Source organism: Sinocyclocheilus grahami, unplaced genomic scaffold (assembly GCF_001515645.1).
Source record: "Sinocyclocheilus grahami isolate Dianchi unplaced genomic scaffold, SAMN03320097.WGS_v1.1 scaffold355.1, whole genome shotgun sequence".
Classification (NCBI taxonomy): Eukaryota; Metazoa; Chordata; class Actinopteri; order Cypriniformes; family Cyprinidae; genus Sinocyclocheilus; species Sinocyclocheilus grahami.
Window position 1 is genome coordinate 731,371 of NW_015505534.1, and position 18,546 is coordinate 749,916.

Consider the following 18,546-nt stretch of genomic DNA (forward strand, 5'->3'; position numbering starts at 1 on the left):
ATATATCCATCAGTGGGGTTAGAAAAATAATTCTGTTTTCCCTTTGTATTACTTTTCTTACCCCACTGACAGATTTAATTGATCTCTTTTCTTTATTATTATTTTTAAGCTTAAAATCACTTATTTTGATTATTTTTCCCTAAAACAAGACTTAAGGCACTTTGTTTCTCAAGTAAATGTGTCTAGGTTTAATTTTTAATCTATTTATTAATTTATTTTTGATATTTCCACTGGAAAACATGACAAAAAAATTTTTTTTTTTTTTTGCAGTGCAGAATTATTTAGATTACCACTTATATCTAAATCTAAGGCTTTTTGAAGGGTCTGTGTGAAAAGGCTCGAACCATTGATCCCGAGACAAAGATTGTAGCTATTACTAAACTTTCTATTTAGTTTGACTTGTTTTGGTTTGTTTATTTTTAGCTGCAAATAACTTCAACATGTTGCTTAAGCCAGTTTAGCTTGTTTCTAGGGTGCATGCTTTATACTACACAGCATTTTAGTGGCCTACTAAAATGATTAGTGCTTCTATGTACTAAGCTGCAAATTAGCAGTTTCCTTTTAAGTCATAGAGGCTGTTTTTGCTTCATCTACATTTTTGCAAAATACTGTATGTGTTTATTTAATCAGCTTTAATAATCAGGTTATTTACAGCAATGACCATTTCAGCAGGTTTGGGACTCTTGTTTGTATATTGGCACATCAGAGGCTAATTGGACTGTAAAAATTCTGGTCCTCTGTGCTTTCTTTGTGCTGATGTCTCTTTGCAGTGGAAAAAAACCCCTCTCAATAAGCATAGTGTGTAATTGTGTGTTCAGGGGAGCTGAGGTGAGAAAACCGTTGAGTTGGTTTATTTGTCAGTGAACGCATTGGTCATCCTCAAGTCTCTAATATCGTATGAAAACACATTATAACAAAGTGATGCATTCCAACAAACAATCAATGCATCAATTATTTTTTTAAAGCCATTGTAACAACAGTGCAAATTGTTTAGCTGAACAGGTTTTATAAGTTAAAAGTTGTTTACTATCTCACATAAGGGAAGGTTGGACATCATGCATATTATCTACGTCACACCTCTATACAACATAACCTCAATGACAGGCTGCCTTAAATTTGCCTGTTTCAGTGCACAGGGTTTCAGTCTTTATATGAAGTGGAGTAAAATATACAGCTCTGAGTAAGTTATCTTTGATTTGTACAATTAATATGGTACATTAATGAGCATTGACATTTTGTTTGTTGCATGCTATCTATTGCAATCAATGAAAATGTAACAATTATTTAAAATATTTTAGAAATAATAATAAATTATCTAATGATATCATCATATCAGTACACAGTAGAATATTTTTAATTGAATATATAATGTCATTAATACTTTAAACAGCCAATACAGATTATTAAAAACAGCAAAAAAAATGTTTTTCTATTCTGTGTTTTCTCTAATATCCTACATTGCTGAAAGCTGTCTTACGACTTGTCTCTTTACTTTCATTTTGAGGAATGCATAGCAATCAGATGTAATTTCTTTAAAATGATTTGTCATGCTATTTTATTAAACAAGTAACTTGCTGTTATCTATCATACAAAAAGAGAATCTTTTTTTAAAACCATTGAAATGCACTACATTAACACAAAGTTTTTGTCTTGTTTTATCTCTCCAGGTTCGTTGTTTACTGTACATCTGATCCAGTATGTCTTATGTATCAGAGAGCTCTAGTCTCAACAAGGCCCTGCGGCAGCAGTATCTCAGTCTGCCCCAGGGAAACTTCTGTCAGGTCACTTACGTCTGGATCGATGGCTCTGGAGAGGGTCTGCGTAACAAGACTCGAACCATGGATTCAGAGCCAAAGAGCGTAGCTGGTAGCAAAGTGTTGACTGGTTTCGCTTTCTTTATCTTGAACATTTTATTTATTCTTATTTTGTTTTTGTTTTTGTTTTTGTTCTTTGACAGACATACCAGAGTGGAATTTCGATGGTTCCAGCACGGGTCAGTCTAAAGGACACAACAGTGACATGCTACTGATTCCTGTCTGCATGTTCAGGGACCCATTCCTCTTGGACCCGAACAAACTGGTGCTATGTGAGGTGCTCAAGCCCACCCGAGAAACTGCAGGTAGAATTTATCCACTATAAAAATTATGTAAATTTGGAAAAATAAAAGATGATTGGCTTTTAGGGACTCAAGTAACACATCTCAGTGCAGCTTTTGAAATATGATGTATTATACATTTTTTAAAGTCAAATCAACAAGTATAGATGGTGAGTCCCATTCACCGCCTTCCTAGCATATGGTTACACTGTTTAACTTTTGCTAGTTTTACAGTAACATGTGTAAAACTCTTTTTTGAAGTTGATGTAACTCAAGAAATCAATTTACCTCATTTAAATAATCATTAATAGTTATATTTATGTCAGATTTATTTAACATTTGAAGTAAAAAGCCATTCAAACTACAAACCTTTTTTGTTAAATTGCTATAAACACCACATTTTGTACAGTTAAAATGCAGAGAGATTAATTTGAGTTCCAAAATTTCTCATAGTGGTAATGCAAATTAAACTTGTGTAGAACTGATGAAAAAAATTGTTTCTTTTAGAATCGAACCACCGTAACCGCTGTAACAAGGTCATGGAGAAGGTCAAAGAGCTTCACCCTTGGTTTGGAATGGAGCAAGAATATACTCTCCTAGGAGTGGATGAACACCCTTATGGCTGGCCTAGATTTGGCTTTCCCAAACCACAAGGTTAAATCCTGTATCAAGCTGCTGAAAAGGATTTTTGAATACCAAACATATTGTAAAATGTCCCTCCTACCTGGCAGATGTCACTAAAATCTGTGCAATGAGAAACCACACCAGTTCTTTGTAAACACCGAAGAAGAATCTGGAAGCAGGCCATGTTCGATTAGAAAACACTTCCTGTTTGCAAAAAAAAATTGCATGTTTTGGTTGGCTGACAGGGCTTAGGATTTTGGCGAGATGTGTGGTTGAAGAGCAGTGGAATATAAGAAAACAATCACTTACAGCACCTTTAAACCAGTGGTACATTGATAGATAATACTGCCCTATGGAAGAATTGAATTCACTAGGGTCTAAAGAGATGGTTAGAAAAAAAATGTATGAACCTGTATGATTGTATTTCTTCAGTGGAACAAAAAATAAGTTTTGTCGAATGTTTCAGCTGCTGTCTTGCGCACAATAAAAGTGGATGGGGACCAGGGTCTCCCAAGGTCCATTCAATTTCATTGTATGGAAGATAAAAAACTCCTTGGGCTTTCTACTATAAATATCAAATTTTTGTGCCATAAGGTTTCAAAAGACTTCGACATTTTTATTTTTAGAAGTTTTATATTCATATTAAATTTTTACATGTCTAATTGTACAAATAAAGTGCCATCTGTGACATCTTTATATTTAAAAGATGGCAATGTTTTTTATTTTGTGTCTTTTTTCTGTCAGGTCCATATTACTGCAGTGTTGGTGCTGACAGAGCTTTTGGCAGAGACATTGTGGAGTGTCATTATAAAGCCTGTCTGTATGCTGGCATCAAAATCAGTGGCACTAACGCAGAGGTCATGCCCTCTCAGGTAACTACCGTTAAATTATAGTTATTAGGCATCATGTTCTGGATGGCCAGTCTGGATAATCTGTTCTCTCTGCAGTGGGAATTCCAGGTGGGTCCATGTGAAGGAATTGAGATGGGAGATCATCTATGGATGTCACGTTTCCTGCTATACAGGGTGTGTGAAGATTTTGGAGTGGTGGCTACTCTGGATCCAAAACCCATGACAGGAGATTGGAACGGAGCCGGTTGCCACATCAATGTGAGCACAGTGCAAATGAGAGAACAAGGAGGAATTGAGTATGTACTGAGTTATACACACACACTCATAGTCACAGAAAGACTAAAGACACCTAAAAACAGACAGAGTTGTGTTAAAGTCCATTCACTCTAAGAACGATAATTATATTAGCATCCACACCAACGCATGATAACGTTCTGTTTATTATAAGCACATGCTGCAGTTTTGTCGTCTGTTGCTTTTAGTGCTCAAGCTCTTTAAAGCAGAATGAATTCTGATTGGATGTCAATGTTTTTATCGTCCATCAGATGGAAATAAATCATTCTTATAATGATTCCAACGATATTGGTCCTCTGTGCCGTTATCATTAAAGTTGTGATGTGAACTTCCATTACCATTATAGTCATCCTTGGAGTGAACTGTGTTTGGTCATGTTATCTGACCTCCATGATTCTTTTCTCTGCATCAGGCACATTGAGAAAGCCATTAAGAAACTGAGCAAGCGCCATGCAGAGCATATTCGTGTCTACGACCCACATGATGGAGAAGATAACAAACGTCGCCTCACGGGTCGCCACGAGACCTCCAGCATCCATGACTTCTCATCAGGTGTTGCTAACCGCGGTGCCAGCATCCGTATCCCTCGTCAGGTGGGTCAGGAAAAATGCGGTTACTTTGAGGACCGCCGTCCTGCTGCCAACTGTGACCCATATGCTGTGACCTGCGTAATGGCCCGCACCTGCATGCTGGAAGGGGAGGAAGATGCCCATGAACTTGAATAACACACTTTTAGAAACTAATAATTGTATGGAATATTTTGAAATATAATGAAAAATATTTGTTATTTTTTCTGTAAATTATACTCTATACATATTAAGCTCTTCTTCTTAAAAGAATGTTTTATGACACATGATTTGCAGGCAAGCTTGATATGTTGTATTGAATGATCGTACACCTACCTGTTTCTCTGCACAATATTAGATTAGAACCTGACTGGGGTTAACAGCTGATTCTCTCCCTGCCCTTCTACCGTCACACAAACAAAATTCAAAAGGTTGCATTCCAAGTTACTTGCCACAGCAATGCAGATGGTTTAGGTGAACAGGTTTTTATAATTGCCAAATATTCAAGGGTTTTTTCACATTTTACTCAAATGAAGCCACATAAATCACACAATACATCACAGAAACAGGTTTGAGCATTCATATGGCATGAAGCACCAAACACTTAGTGTGTTCATCATCTTTGAAATATGTATGAAATGTATCAAATCTTTGGGGTTGATGATGTTTCTTATCCTCACAAAGGCTGCATTCATTGAATTCATTTATTTGTAAAATAATTCCATTCCTTTTTTACTCACAATTTGTACAGTGTCCCAACTTTTTTGGAATTGGGTTTGTACATCACGTGGATGTAACCAGGGGAAATTATGGCACCAGGATGCACTGTGTCCCCCCAGACATGTTTGAGAACTTGCAAATGTCTCAGTGAAAGAGTGGCAAAACATCTCACAGCAACTGGCAAATCTGGTGTGGTCCATGAGAATGAGAAGCACTGTAATACTTAAAGCAGCTGGTGGCCACATAAGATACTCACGGTCTGCCACATTTGATACTGACCCCCTCTCCTTCATTCAGGGACACATTGATCAATTTCTGTTTAACAGAAATGCATAAATAAAAACATGCACCAACCTCACATTTGTAAAAAAAAAAAAAAAAAAATAAGCATTGTCCTAAAATCAGCTTTGCAGAGATGATTCACACCAAAACAGGTCATCGTCTCAGTGAAAGAGTGGCAAAACATCTCACAGCAACTGGCAAATCTGGTGTAGTCCATGAGAATGAGAAGCACTGTAATACTTAAAGCAGCTGGTGGCCACATAAGATACTCACGGTCTGCCACATTTGATACTGACCCCCTCTCCTTCATTCAGGGACACATTGATCAATTTCTGTTTAACAGAAATGCATAAATAAAAACATGCACCAACCTCACATTTGTAAAAAAAAAAAATAAAAAAATAAGCATTGTCCTAAGATCAGCTTTGCAGAGATGATTCACACCAAAACAGGTCATTCACTCTTTCTTCTTTGGAACAATGTAATTTCAAATGTAGTTTGAACATTTGAAAGAGTTTTATTGGCAGTTGCAACCCAGAGGACATCCTTCAGGTGACAGTAGATTTATGTGGATCTGTTCAGCTGTTACTCCAGTTTCAGTGTAGCCTGGGAAAATCAAGAGAGGGATAAAAGCATCCACAGACGTAATACCATTGATATTTGTGTTTGGTTTTGTTGCATTATATCTGCTCCAGGATGTCTTGCGTATCTGACAGCTCACGTCTTAACAAGTTCTTGCGGGAGAGATACCTCAATCTTCCCCAGGGAGAGTTCTGTCAAGTCACTTACGTCTGGATCGCTTATTGTGGAATGGACTTGTGCTACAAGACCCGAACCATGGACTTTACACCAAAAACCATAGCTGGTACTACAGAAATTTCTTCATAATATATGTTTTGAGTTTTCTTGTGTTTATCATGCTTTATACTTACTTTTTTATGTTTGGTAGATATACCAGAATGGGATATCATTGGGCAAACTGAAGGATTCAGCACTGAGATGCTACTGGCTCCTGTCTGCATGTTCAGGGACCCCTTTATTTTGGACTCTAACAAACTGGTCCTTTGTGAGGTGCTCAAGAACACCCGGGAGCCTGCAGGTATGATAGGCTGAAATGATGGTAAATTGTATAAAACTCACGTTGGGTTCTTTATGTTCTGCACCATTGTTAATGTTGCTCAGCTGGTAGAGCATGATGTATATATGCATAAATGTAGGTACAAAGGTACCTATGTAAACATTGTAAAACTGCTCATACTTACCCAAATCCTTATCCAAATTTTTATCTTAGAATCGAACCAACGTAACAGCTGTAACAAGATTATGGAGAAGGTCAAAGAGCTTCACCCTTGGTTTGGAATGGAGCAAGAATATACTCTCCTAGGAGTGGATGGACACCCTTTTGGCTGGCCCAGACTTGGCTTTCCCAAACCACAAGGTTATCTAAATGTTACCATGAGTTGTTACATCCACAGTCTAGGGTGAGAATGCAACATTAAGTATAAAGAGTAAACAGTAATACACAATTTCCTACATATATGGACAATGATATTACATTCTAAAAGCATAGACATTAATATGGAGTTGGTCCCCAAACTGTTCCCACAAAGTTGGAAGCATAGCATTGCCATTGTCCAAAATGTCTTGACTTTAGTTGTAGGGGAAAAAAATTGGTTTTGATTTACAATAGATTTCTTCATAAAGTAGTCATAAAATGTCATCTGAACTTCAAATAATACACAATAGACAAATACACTCTGTGTAAATAATGCTGTTATTGTACTTAGGTCTTTTATGGCTTATGTCCAACCGTACAGCTTAAATAATGTGTCTGTCATTTTTTAACCACAAATTGAATTTTGTGTCTTTCTTCTTTCAGGCACATATTACCGTTGTGTTGGTGCTGACAGAGCCTTTGGCAGAGACATTGTGGAGTGTCATTATAAAGCCTGTCTGTATGCTGGCATCAAAATCAGTGGCACTAACCCAGAGGTCATGCCCTCTCAGGTAAATATGATATCATTAGGTAATTATGTGAACCAATATTCACTTTTCTACTTAATTGGTTCTGCATATTAGTTACATGCCCATAAAAATGGTACATTATTGTACCATTGGTTAAAAAACCCCAGTCTGGATAGTCTGTTCTCTCTGCAGTGGGAGTTCCAGGTGGGTCCATGTGAAGGAATTGAGATGGGAGATCATCTATGGATGGCACGTTTCCTGCTACACAGGGTGTGTGAAGATTTTGGAGTGGTGGCCACTCTGGATCCAAAACCCATGACAGGAGACTGGAATGGAGCCGGTTGCCACATCAATGTGAGCACAGTGCAAATGAGAGAACAAGGAGGAATTGAGTATGTACTGAATTGCATACACATGCTAGTCAGAGAGAGAAAGTTATGTTGCTGTGTTTTGCCATGTCATCTGACCTGCATCCTCCTCCTCTCTGCATCAGGCACATTGATAGAGCCATCGAGAAACTGAGAAAGCGCCACGCAGAGCATATTCGTGTCTATGACCCAAACGGTGGCGAGGACAACAAGCGGCGACTCATAGGTTGTCAGGTGTTCTCCAGCATAAATGATTTCTCAGCAGGTGTTGCTAACCGCGGGGCCAGCATTCGTATCCCCTATCGGGTGGCTCAGAACAAATGTGGCTACTTTGAGGACCGCCGTCCTGCTGCCAACTGTGACCCATATGCTGTGACCTGCGCAATGGCCCGCACCTGCATGCTGGAAGGGGAGGAAGAATTGAAATAATGGATAATAATTCTGGAAACAAATAATGGTTGTTTAGAAGAAATGAATGCCAATTTAATATTGCATACTTATCATATTTCTTTAAATGTAAGAATTAAAATAAAAATCAATCAAACAACCACCAATAAAAAACAATATACACTAAAATGTGAATTGAATTCTATCACTGCTGACTATCCGCAACGCGGAATTAATGTGCAAAACAACCGATTCATTAGAAGAATAACGAAGTGCAGTAAACGCTAAAACCATTTACGCGACACTCAAATAATATGATAACAAATTACTTGCAACATCAAGCAGCATGACAGTTTTTGTAAATGTAAAATAACTGGACGCGGATGACACCGGAAGTCTGGCACATTCAAGTTACAAGTTACAAACTGCGCCTGCTCTTGTAAGTCAGGATAATAAACAATATTCGATAATAATAGGTGGAGCATAGAACAATATCTGGAATCTGTGTGATATGCACGTGTCAATTGTTAGGATTGCTGTTCTTTTGAGGGTCCATTAGGGGGCGTAACAGGCAAGTGTTTAGAACTCGGGTAACACTTTGAATACGCCTAGAAATGGTTCAATGTCTCAATTTTGTTTGAAAAGAACGTATTTGTTAAAAGGTTTACCGAAATGTATTAATAACTTAATTTATTAATCATTATCTCAGTCTTGTTTCCCAGTAAAATATCTAAACATCCATAAAACAAGATGTTTAGTACAGAATAAAATTGGCATATGCTATTTCCCCCCTCAAGAATAGGCCATCTTTAATATAATGTATGTTGCCTTATTCCATTGGAAGATTTGCTTGTTTAAATCTCATAAAATGCATTGTTAATTAAATGTATTATTATATACTATCCATTGTATTATATATTATACAATGTATTATAATTAAATTAATGATCTGTTATTATATCACAGCATGCAGTGAAACTTAAGGATCTGACAGAAGATGTTTATAAAGCCTGATGCTCGAAGCAATCAATCTTATTAGATGCTGATGTTGGTTACTAGCACTAATTTTCTACCTCTTTTCACACAAGTGACAAATACCAATACCAATTTGACATAATTCTTTAAATCTGTTGAGAGACGTTAATAAAGTTGTTGTTTTTTCTGTTATGTCCACAAAGCAGACCTCTCAGAAGAGGAAAAAATAGCTGTTGTCAGCAGGCACAGGAGATGGGTTTAAAGTGGCTTCTATTTTCAGCAGATGAGTGATGTGCGGAACGCAGGAGTGTTCAGTCCCCATCATGAGGTGAATTTATTATTCCCAGAACAACGGCAGAAGGGATGTCTGTTCAGTTTTATCAGTGCTTGTCGCCAGACAGATGGAGTTATGGATTTTTGCTAATTTTCCTGGTTGGTTATGGAGAAAGCCCGTGTGTGGTGCTGTTGTCAATGACGTGACACTCATTTTTTGCTTTTAGTAATTCAAAAATACACAAACTCAATGCAATTCATACAGATAAGTACCTAAAGTGTACATATTAGTACCTAAAAGATACAAAAGTGTACCTTTTGAAAAGGTACCGCCCCAGTGACAGCTTTTGTACCTTTTTTTCTGAGAGTGTAAGGAACATGTTTTAATATTCTGTATAAATTTGGATATTTTTGAGGTGTCTCAAAAGTAAAAAATATGCATGTGGTGCAAGCAAGAAAGACATTTTTTTGAAAAATATGGCATAATCTTAAGTTTAATTATTATTATTTATAATATTATAAATGATGGCTTATTTTTGAAGCAGTTTTGTACATACATAGCCTACATTAAGATAGATAGATAGATAGATAGATAGATAGATAGATAGATAGATAGATAGATAGATAGATAGATAGATAGAGAGAGAGAGATAGATAGATAGATAGATAGATAGATAGATAGATAGATAGATAGATAGATAGATAGAGAGAGATAGAGATATAGATAGATAGATAGATAGATAGATAGATAGATAGATAGATAGATAGATAGATAGATAGATAGATAGATAGATAGATAGATAGATAGATAGATAGATATCAACACTAGCAAATTAAAATGATATAAAACTTTTTTTTTAATGCATAAAATGAAAATCACAGTAATGAATGCTTTGGATGTGCATGAAAATCTTTCAAGAATTAATGCAGTTGTAAGAATATTGGAATGTCCTTGCATTCTTGTAAGTTTAGCATTCAAAGGAAATATGAAATGCATTATGTCGTCACACGATTATTTGCAACAACCTTGGGATCATAAAGAGCAGGGGAGTCTGACTGTCCCGATGACGTCAGCGCTCTTGGATGGGCGGAGAGATGAGAGCCGCAGGTGGGACGTGAAAGTGGCCCCGTTTAGTTTTACCCGACGATCTCATTTTCCGTGAGTGCTTGAGTGGTGCTTCTGAACGACATGGGGAAGCTTCAGGAATTCGAGATTACTTTCACTAATAACAAGGTGGTCTACAACCCCGGGGAATCCATATCAGGAACTGTGAGAATTAAAACAAGCCAGTCATTACAGTTTAAAGGTAAGCGACGCCGTGTATCTTACATATGCTTACAATAGGAAAAATGATTTGCATGGACAACACCGCTGGTAAGCTTCGGGGTTTCCCCGTTCAAATAAAATTAGGGTGTTAATGCACGCATGTCAACATGGACGTGTCGCTGTATGAACGTGTTGCATGTTTGCATGGTGCCATTCAGCATCCTATGCAGCTCCGTTTCATATACAGTGCAGTACTGGTTCATAATTCATATTATGTATATTTATGGGAAATAGGATCTCTGATCGGAAGGCATCAACGTCCAGGTTCTTGTTTTAATGAACGTCAATGTACACCGTTTCTCCTGCGCTACTGGTTTCGGTTCGATTGCACAGTCGAGCCGCTTCTGGGTCGTTGAAGCACGTTGCATATCGTGTGCGTTTCAACAAGTGGGTTTTGATGTTTGTCATCACTTCATTTTCATCTTTAAACGTCCACAAATGAGCGTACCTTCAGAACTGACAGGCGAAAAGATCCTATAGCGTTCATGCAGGACGCGTTCTTGCGTTCAAAAACTGCTAAGCGGAACGCGTATTAAAACGCAACGCGCAGCTAAAGGCGACTAAATGTAAATGCACTCTAACCAAAAACGAAAGAACGCTTGAACGACCGCTAATTACGCGAACATGTTTTTTCAAGAAGTTAACTGAATTATGTCAGTGGTTTGGTCATAATGAACATCACGCATATAAGAAGATATATTGTCATAATGTGATTTAAAGTCGTCAAATGTGGTGATCAAACACTTATAATGACGTGACAGAGATATGTAATGGAGGCAGGGCATTTAACAATAAGACAGAAGTTTGGGTTAAACGTTTAACCCAACCACTGGGTCAAAACAGCCCAATTGCTGGGTTTGTCCCTATTTTACCCAGCACTGGGTTGTATTTAACCCAGCATTTTTTAGAGTGTACCCATCTTTTTCTTTATCTGTATCATCAACGTCATATTATACTGTCCAGAATGGACCTGAAGAGTCTTGCTGCAAAGTGGAGGATGTGATGTTGTTACTCCGAGAACAGCTGTGCTTTTCAATCCACATTGCTCAGTATGTTTTATTAAAAAGCAACTGACTCATGCTTTGGCTTTCTTGTGTCTTTTTTTTAGTCTGGCCCCTTTGATAAACAGTCCTGTCATGGACCTGATGAGCATGAGAGACTATTGCATTTTTTCAGCTTCTGCATAACTTATTGGATGAAAATGAAAAGCATGTTTTGAATATTAAAGTGAGACTCTTTCAGTGCTGAGACATCCTTTTGTTGAAAGACGTTTTCTTATTTACATCACTCAGTGTATAGGGTTACTGGTTAACAGACTGAACAGGTAAGACCGCTCAGCTTTGGCAGAAGTCATGTATAATCCCTTGAAACTATGAAAGAAGGGCTTTAGCCTTAATCAGTCAGTTACAGAAACTCTAAAGAAGACATATTTGCTTGAATCTAAAATAGACACACTCTGTAGAGTCTAGAAGTACATTAAAGGGATAGTTCACCCAAAAATGAAAATTCTGCCATCATTTACTCACCCTCATGTCGTACCAAACCTGTTTGAGCAACCAAACAGTTGCTGGTAGACACTGACTTCCATTTTCCCCCTACTATGAAAGTCAATGGGTACCTGTTTGATTACCTGAATTCTTTAAAATAGGCTATCTTCTTGTGTATTCAGCAGAAGAAAGCAGTTCATACAGGTTTTGAAGAACTTGAGGGTGAGTAAATTTTTCATTTTTTGATGAATTATGAAATTTTTCTTTTGACCCTTTGAGATCTGTGTGATTTGTGGAGAAAAATAGTGTTTTGTTTAGGATATAAATATTGAGTTTTGTCCCATAGAAAATTGGTTTATATGCAAAGGGTGAAATATTGTAAATACTCAAAAAGCCCCAGGAAGAGATCCATGTTTACAAGTTGCTTACAAATGAACAAAAAATACTTTTAGCTGACACCGGCCCATTTGAAACTTTTTTTCTTCCAGAAAAATTTTGACTTATTTTGTTTGCAGGGGCATATGCAAATTTCTGCAAAATTCTCTAAAATGACAGCAGTAGATAAACAGAAAAAGTTTGTGCCAGGATGTGACAAAAGCTAAAAAAGACAAGACCTTCTAAATAGGCTGTCCAACTAGGGCTGCACAATTTAGAAAAATCTATTTGCTATTTTTCAGATGAAAATAAATATTTTTTTAAGCTGTAGGTTTGGTGTTCTGAACAGCTTGGCCAAAAATGTTGTGATGATATCAATATTGACTATATAATAATAATAATAATAATTTTGTGTGCAGCATTTACTTTGAACTAACCTGCTTTGAGACTCTGTTAATGCATGTGTGAATGAACACAGTGCCGCGCTGCACTCTAAAACATGCAATGCATATATTTATTTCATTAAATTGAAGCCTTTGCGATTGGATAATGAGATTTGGGTTTTATTTTGATAATCATGCAGCCCTACATCCATATGTCAACAGATCATGATCGAAAGCATGTTCGCTTTACATCCAACCTGGTATCAAATGCATACTAATGATTGTGATAAGCTTGTTTGTAATGCTTTAGCGCTTTTGTCTCTCTGTATCTCAAGAGACACTCACATAGACAAGCCTGTCTATTCATTAGCAGTGAACTGACTGGCCTGTAAGACAACACCACTGATATCAACATGATGCCATTCTGTCCCACACTGGCTCTGTCCCTCATTACAACAGGGCATTCAGCACATTTACAGGCAGTACAGTACCTACGCCCTTGTTTGTGTCTAAATATTTGACACACTATTGAACACAAACATTAAGTTTGTCCCTTTAATAATGGGAACCGTAGACCTCAAACGTCATATATTAATGAAGCACACTTTATTTTGGAGGAGTATTCACCCAATATGATACCTCATTACTGTTCCTAAGTATTCAGGATGAGTTTAGAGCAGGTCACCTGAGAACCTTCTAGGGACAGAACCTGGTATGTTTAGCTTCAAATGGAAGTTTGAATATGCAAAGCTATTTTGGGGACGTCAACCACAAAAAGCTTACAATGACTTACAATGGAAGTGAAAGTTTAAAACAGAATGATTCTCTTAAAACTGAAAATAAATTATTTTCCATAGTTCAAATCTCATTTGTGTTCATGTATGTTCAAATGTGACCCTGGACCACAAAACCAGTCTTAAGTCGCTTGGGTATATTTCTAGCAATAGCCAAAAAAACATTGAATGGGTCAAAATTATCGATTTTTCTTTTATGCCAAAAATCATTAGGATATTAAGATAAGATCATGTTCCATGAAGACATTTTGTAAATTTCCATCCGTAAATATATCAAAACTTAATTTTTGATTAGTAATATGCATTGCTAAGAACTTCATTTGGACAACTTTAAAGGCGATTTGCTCAATATTTAGATTTTTTTTCACCCCCAGATTCCAGATTTTCAAATAGTTGTATCTCGGCCAAATATTGTCCTATCCTAACAAACCATACATCAATGGAAAGCTTATTTATTCAGATGATGTATAAATCTCAATTTTGAAAAATTAACCCTTATGACTGGTTTTGTGGTACAGGGTCACAAATATAAGAACCAATTGACCAGTTGGCTGTCACTGACCTCAAACCTGGCCTGAAACATCTTGAGAAATTCCTGACTTCATAACCAGTTTTAATTTCAGTTTCGTAGTGAAAACTATTTAACAAATCCTTCTGTTTAACCAAGCCAAGTCCTTTTTGACTCTTTTTGTGTTTTTGAATTAAACATTTCTCTCTTCATTCAAGGCCGGAAACTCTGACGTAGCTGCGTGTCCCAGCAGGTATATAGGCTATCAACAAGAACTTGTTAACAAGAACTCCATGACCGCATCTGCCATCTGCAAACAGTTGGCAGAAGTCACAGTGAGAGTATGCTTAGGGCATCCAACCCCTAATGTGTCTAGACTTGGGGATGTTCTTCAAAATAGAACTACCTGCAAACTGCAATCATGAAGTGTCTTTGTGAAAGTAAAATAATTTGGCTTCTGTAAAGAGCGTCACCTGAACATTTCTGGTCATTTTCAACTGTTAATTTTTATTTTTTGCTGCAGCGCAGTGTATTAAAGCAAACTTTTTGCCTTAATACACTGACATAATGTTGATTACCATGAAAAATCTTTACTTTTCCCACCCTTCTTTTTTTTTTAAATGCAACAATGGTTACAGTAAGGAGCTTACAATGGAATTTAAAACAGAAAAGTGAAGCTTATAATTTTATAAAAGTAATTGTATTAATTATTCTGTTAAAACTTAAATTAAGTCAAATTAAAATGATTAGAACTTTAATGTTTGAGCTCTAACACTGTTTTTAAAGGAAGCTGATTTTTAGAGACTAAAGTCTCAAAACCAAAGAGATATTCTTTATCAAAGTTAAGACTCTGCCATCGCGATTATGGTAAGGGACGTTACATTTCCGACGAGTGCTTCCGGTGTTCGGCCAATCATAATGCACTGGGTCAACTGGCCAATCAGAGCAGACTGCGCTTGTCGGAAGGAGGGACTATGTAGAAAACGAAGCGTTTGAGAGAGGCGGGGCATAGAGGACCTACAATAATGTACAGTATTTGAAAAATGTGTTTTTTGAACATTAAAGCATGTCAACATATTCTGATACACCAAATACACAAAATAATGATCTTTTAAAAAAGCATCATATGACCCCTTTAATGATAGATTCTTTTTTTTTTTACAAACATGCAGTTTTTTGTTTTAGAAGACGTTTTAGTTAATTGATGGACTGGAGCCTTGCCGATTACTTGTAGAATATTGTAATGTTTTTATCAGCTGTTTTGGGCTCTCATTCTGACGTGAACATGTCTATTTCTGGGTTTTAGATAAGACAGATTTGTCCACACTGTCTTGCTGAAAGAGGGATGCAGCTGTAGCTTTTGAAATGGAGCTAAGGATGGGATAAATTAAATCTCTTTCATGTTTGCGACTAATGACGCTCTCGACTCTTTTAGCGACTGTTTTTAAGTGTATACGCTTTTAGCTCATTCTCAAACAGTAATGAGTAATGTAGGACATACGATACATCTGGCCTCGCTGAATATATCTGGTGAAATATTAGAGTGCTCACATTGTCTTATTAGTCTCAAAGGGAACCAGCGAACCTTTCTGTTCCATAACGGGAATATTTCATGAAACTTATCACATGTGAGAACAAAAGACTTCCAGTCTCTCAATGTACCGTTTCCTGTTATAGTTCCTACTGTTTTATAAATATATACTTCCAATTTTACATTCAATCTTCAGAAATCATGTTCATTTAAAGGGATAGTTCGCCCAAAAATGAAAATTCTGTCATTTAGCTACTCACCCTTATGTAATTTCAAAACCTGACTTTCTTTCTTCTTTGAAACCCAAAAGAAGATATTTTGATGAATGTTTCAGTTGTTTTTGTCCATATAATGAAAGTCAATGGGGTCCAAAACAACATTGGAGCCCACTGGCTTTCATTGTATGGAAAACACACACACACATACACACACACACACAAAATGTCTTCTCTTGTGTTCCACAGAAGAAAGGAAGTATATTATGTATCAGTAGTGCTCAAGGGCAAAGATGAAAATGGTTTCCGCCTCCTTTTACAGTAAAACCTCATGCTTGAAATTTCATGCTTAACCTTAATGACCTTTCTTTGTCCTCTTCTCTTTGTCTGAATAGCCCTCAACTCGAGGACTGTAAGAGGCCACACTTACCACATTATTCCACACAGTGGAATAATGGCCTTGCATGGAGGCTGGAATGTCACACATTCCTCACAAATGGTGTTAAGAATCTTCAGCTCTTCAAATATTCTTGAACAGCACCCAGCTGTCTAATCACAGCCCTTATTCACTTGGTAACCAAAAGCTTTTGTGGTGAGCTTTGGAATTTTGGAATGTGTGTATTGGTTCGAGAGTGTTTTATTGAGGTAGAGATGAGGTTAGCCTTCACCTGGCGGCAGGTTTATGTCCGCTATATCGGGCATATCTTATAAGAATGTGGTTGCTAGGCCACCGGCATTCAGAAGTACTGGTCCCAGGAGACGTTTGGGGTTTCCCAGCCTCGATGTCCTTTGTGTGCAGGTGCCCTCTCTCATTCATACTCTCTCAGAGGACAAAGATGCCTTTACCTTCCTTACAGAGCGAGCTGAATTAATTGTGAGGGAGTTTAAGAGCCCCATGGTCTTGAGTGGACAGCACATGTTTTAGTGTAGTTTAATTATTCAAGTTAATGTTTAGAACAGGTGAGTTTAGTCTAAGATCCTACAGAAAAGTCAAGTATAAAGTTTATTGTTTATTGTTAGTGATTTCTATAGTTAGTTTAAGAAAGAGTTTTCTCATAACACACAGTAAAGATAGTAAAACTTAATCAATTAAGTAATGTTCAGGTTTTCAATATATTCTGCAAGTGTAGACAAAATTGATTCAGGACTTGATTTGTGTTATAAATATAAAAATTCTGGCTGATTCCAGTCAGCTGATCATTATTTTCATGTCATTCCTGATAATAAATGGCCGATGTAGAAATGAATGTATTGATCTTTTTAAAGACAATCTTTAAGTGAACATTAGAAGATGGAAAATGTAATCTAAATGTAAAAATGGGGGAAATGAACATGCACAATTAAAGGGGTCATATGATGTTGCTAAAAAGAACATTATTTTGTGTATTTGGTGTAATGAAATGTGTTTCAAAAGACAGGTTCAAAAAACACATTATTTTCCACATACTGTACATTATTGTTTCTCCTCTATGCCCCGCCTTTCTGAAACGTGTCGATTTATACAAAGCTCATCGGTCTGAAAAGCGAGGTGTGCTCTGATTAGCCAGCTATCTAGTGCGTTGTGATTGGCCGAATACTTCAAGCGTGTGACGGAAATGTTACACCCCTTACCATATTGTGATGCCTTGTCCCGGCCGGAGCGACGAGACAAAAACATTAAAACCCATTATAAACGAGGCATTTGTTGCATCCAGTGGGGACATAATTACGGATTATAATGACTTGTATTGTCTTTTTACGCGTTGCATTGCATCGCGCCACGTAAACATAAAACCATGTCTGCATTTGTGATCAGAGAAATTACCCTTCATCCACATATCCTTTAACCACAGCGATCACAAGACCGATCATCTTCCGGATCTGGTGCATCATGAAGCTCTGGCCTCTTACTGTGATGACGGCAAACTCAGCTTCCTGTCTCACAAACGGCTCTCTGCAGGACATGTGGGTGATGTAACGTTTGGCACTTGGGTCCCGTGGACCTTTTTGCGAAGTGAAGTTGTGGAAGTTGTGGGTTCCTTTATACAGGCCAAATAATCGGTTGACCATCTGAAGGGTCTCTGAACTCAGACGGAATGACGTGTCCTCCTGGTTATAGTCCTTTGGGGAGAAAGACACAGTGGGAAGCATGTAGGAATACGTTCTGGCGTCGCAGTTGTTTTTGGAATTGAAGCCACCTGTGACTCTTTTGTAACCTGCAAGTTTGAGAAGATTTAAATGATGTGTTGTTATTGTTAACTTGCACTATTAAAATCTTGTTTTGTTAATTGAAATAAGATAAAATAAAAATTTTAGATTAAAATTCAAACTTAAAAACCTAAATTGAAAATTAGAAATCGGTCTTGCCAACTAACTCAAATAAAAGAAGTTTAAGCTTAAGTACTATCCAGTGCTTTGTGATTGGCCAAATACCTCAAGCGGGTGACGGAAATGTTACGATGCCTACGCTGGAGCGACGGGACAAGGCCGGGACCATAAAACCATGTCTGCATTTGTGATTGGAGAAATGACAAACTACAAACGCTA

General features: G+C 37.2%; 3 protein-coding genes across 4 annotated transcripts in view; all 3 read left to right on the top strand.

The window, feature by feature from the left end:
- The first annotated feature begins 1,130 nt into the window (after nt 1–1,130).
- Nucleotides 1,131–5,114, top strand: LOC107548798 (glutamine synthetase-like). The gene is made up of 7 exons (XM_016229615.1): nt 1,131–1,180; nt 1,668–1,866; nt 1,958–2,119; nt 2,603–2,749; nt 3,464–3,591; nt 3,667–3,866; nt 4,277–5,114. The coding sequence occupies exons 2-7, from the start codon at nt 1,698–1,700 to the stop codon at nt 4,587–4,589; spliced, it is 1,119 nt and encodes a 372-aa protein (XP_016085101.1). The 5' UTR covers nt 1,131–1,180; nt 1,668–1,697; the 3' UTR covers nt 4,590–5,114.
- A 1,014-nt stretch (nt 5,115–6,128) lies between these two features.
- Nucleotides 6,129–8,194, top strand: LOC107548799 (glutamine synthetase-like). 2 transcript variants are annotated; one of them, XM_016229616.1, is made up of 6 exons: nt 6,129–6,297; nt 6,382–6,531; nt 6,712–6,870; nt 7,312–7,439; nt 7,590–7,789; nt 7,891–8,194. In XM_016229616.1, exons 1-6 carry the CDS (start codon nt 6,129–6,131, stop codon nt 8,192–8,194), a joined length of 1,110 nt encoding a protein of 369 aa, XP_016085102.1. The 2 variants fall into 2 exon arrangements, with proteins under 2 accessions (XP_016085102.1, XP_016085103.1); XM_016229617.1 differs by having other exon boundaries at nt 6,724–6,870.
- A 2,292-nt stretch (nt 8,195–10,486) lies between these two features.
- The window catches only part of LOC107548797 (arrestin domain-containing protein 1-like), a 41,544-nt gene continuing 33,484 nt past the window's right edge, over nt 10,487–18,546 (top strand). Inside the window, exon 1 of the mRNA XM_016229614.1 lies at nt 10,487–10,707. Within this exon, the coding sequence (XP_016085100.1) occupies nt 10,590–10,707 (118 nt within the window). The 5' untranslated portion in view covers nt 10,487–10,589. The remainder of the gene's footprint in view (nt 10,708–18,546) is intronic.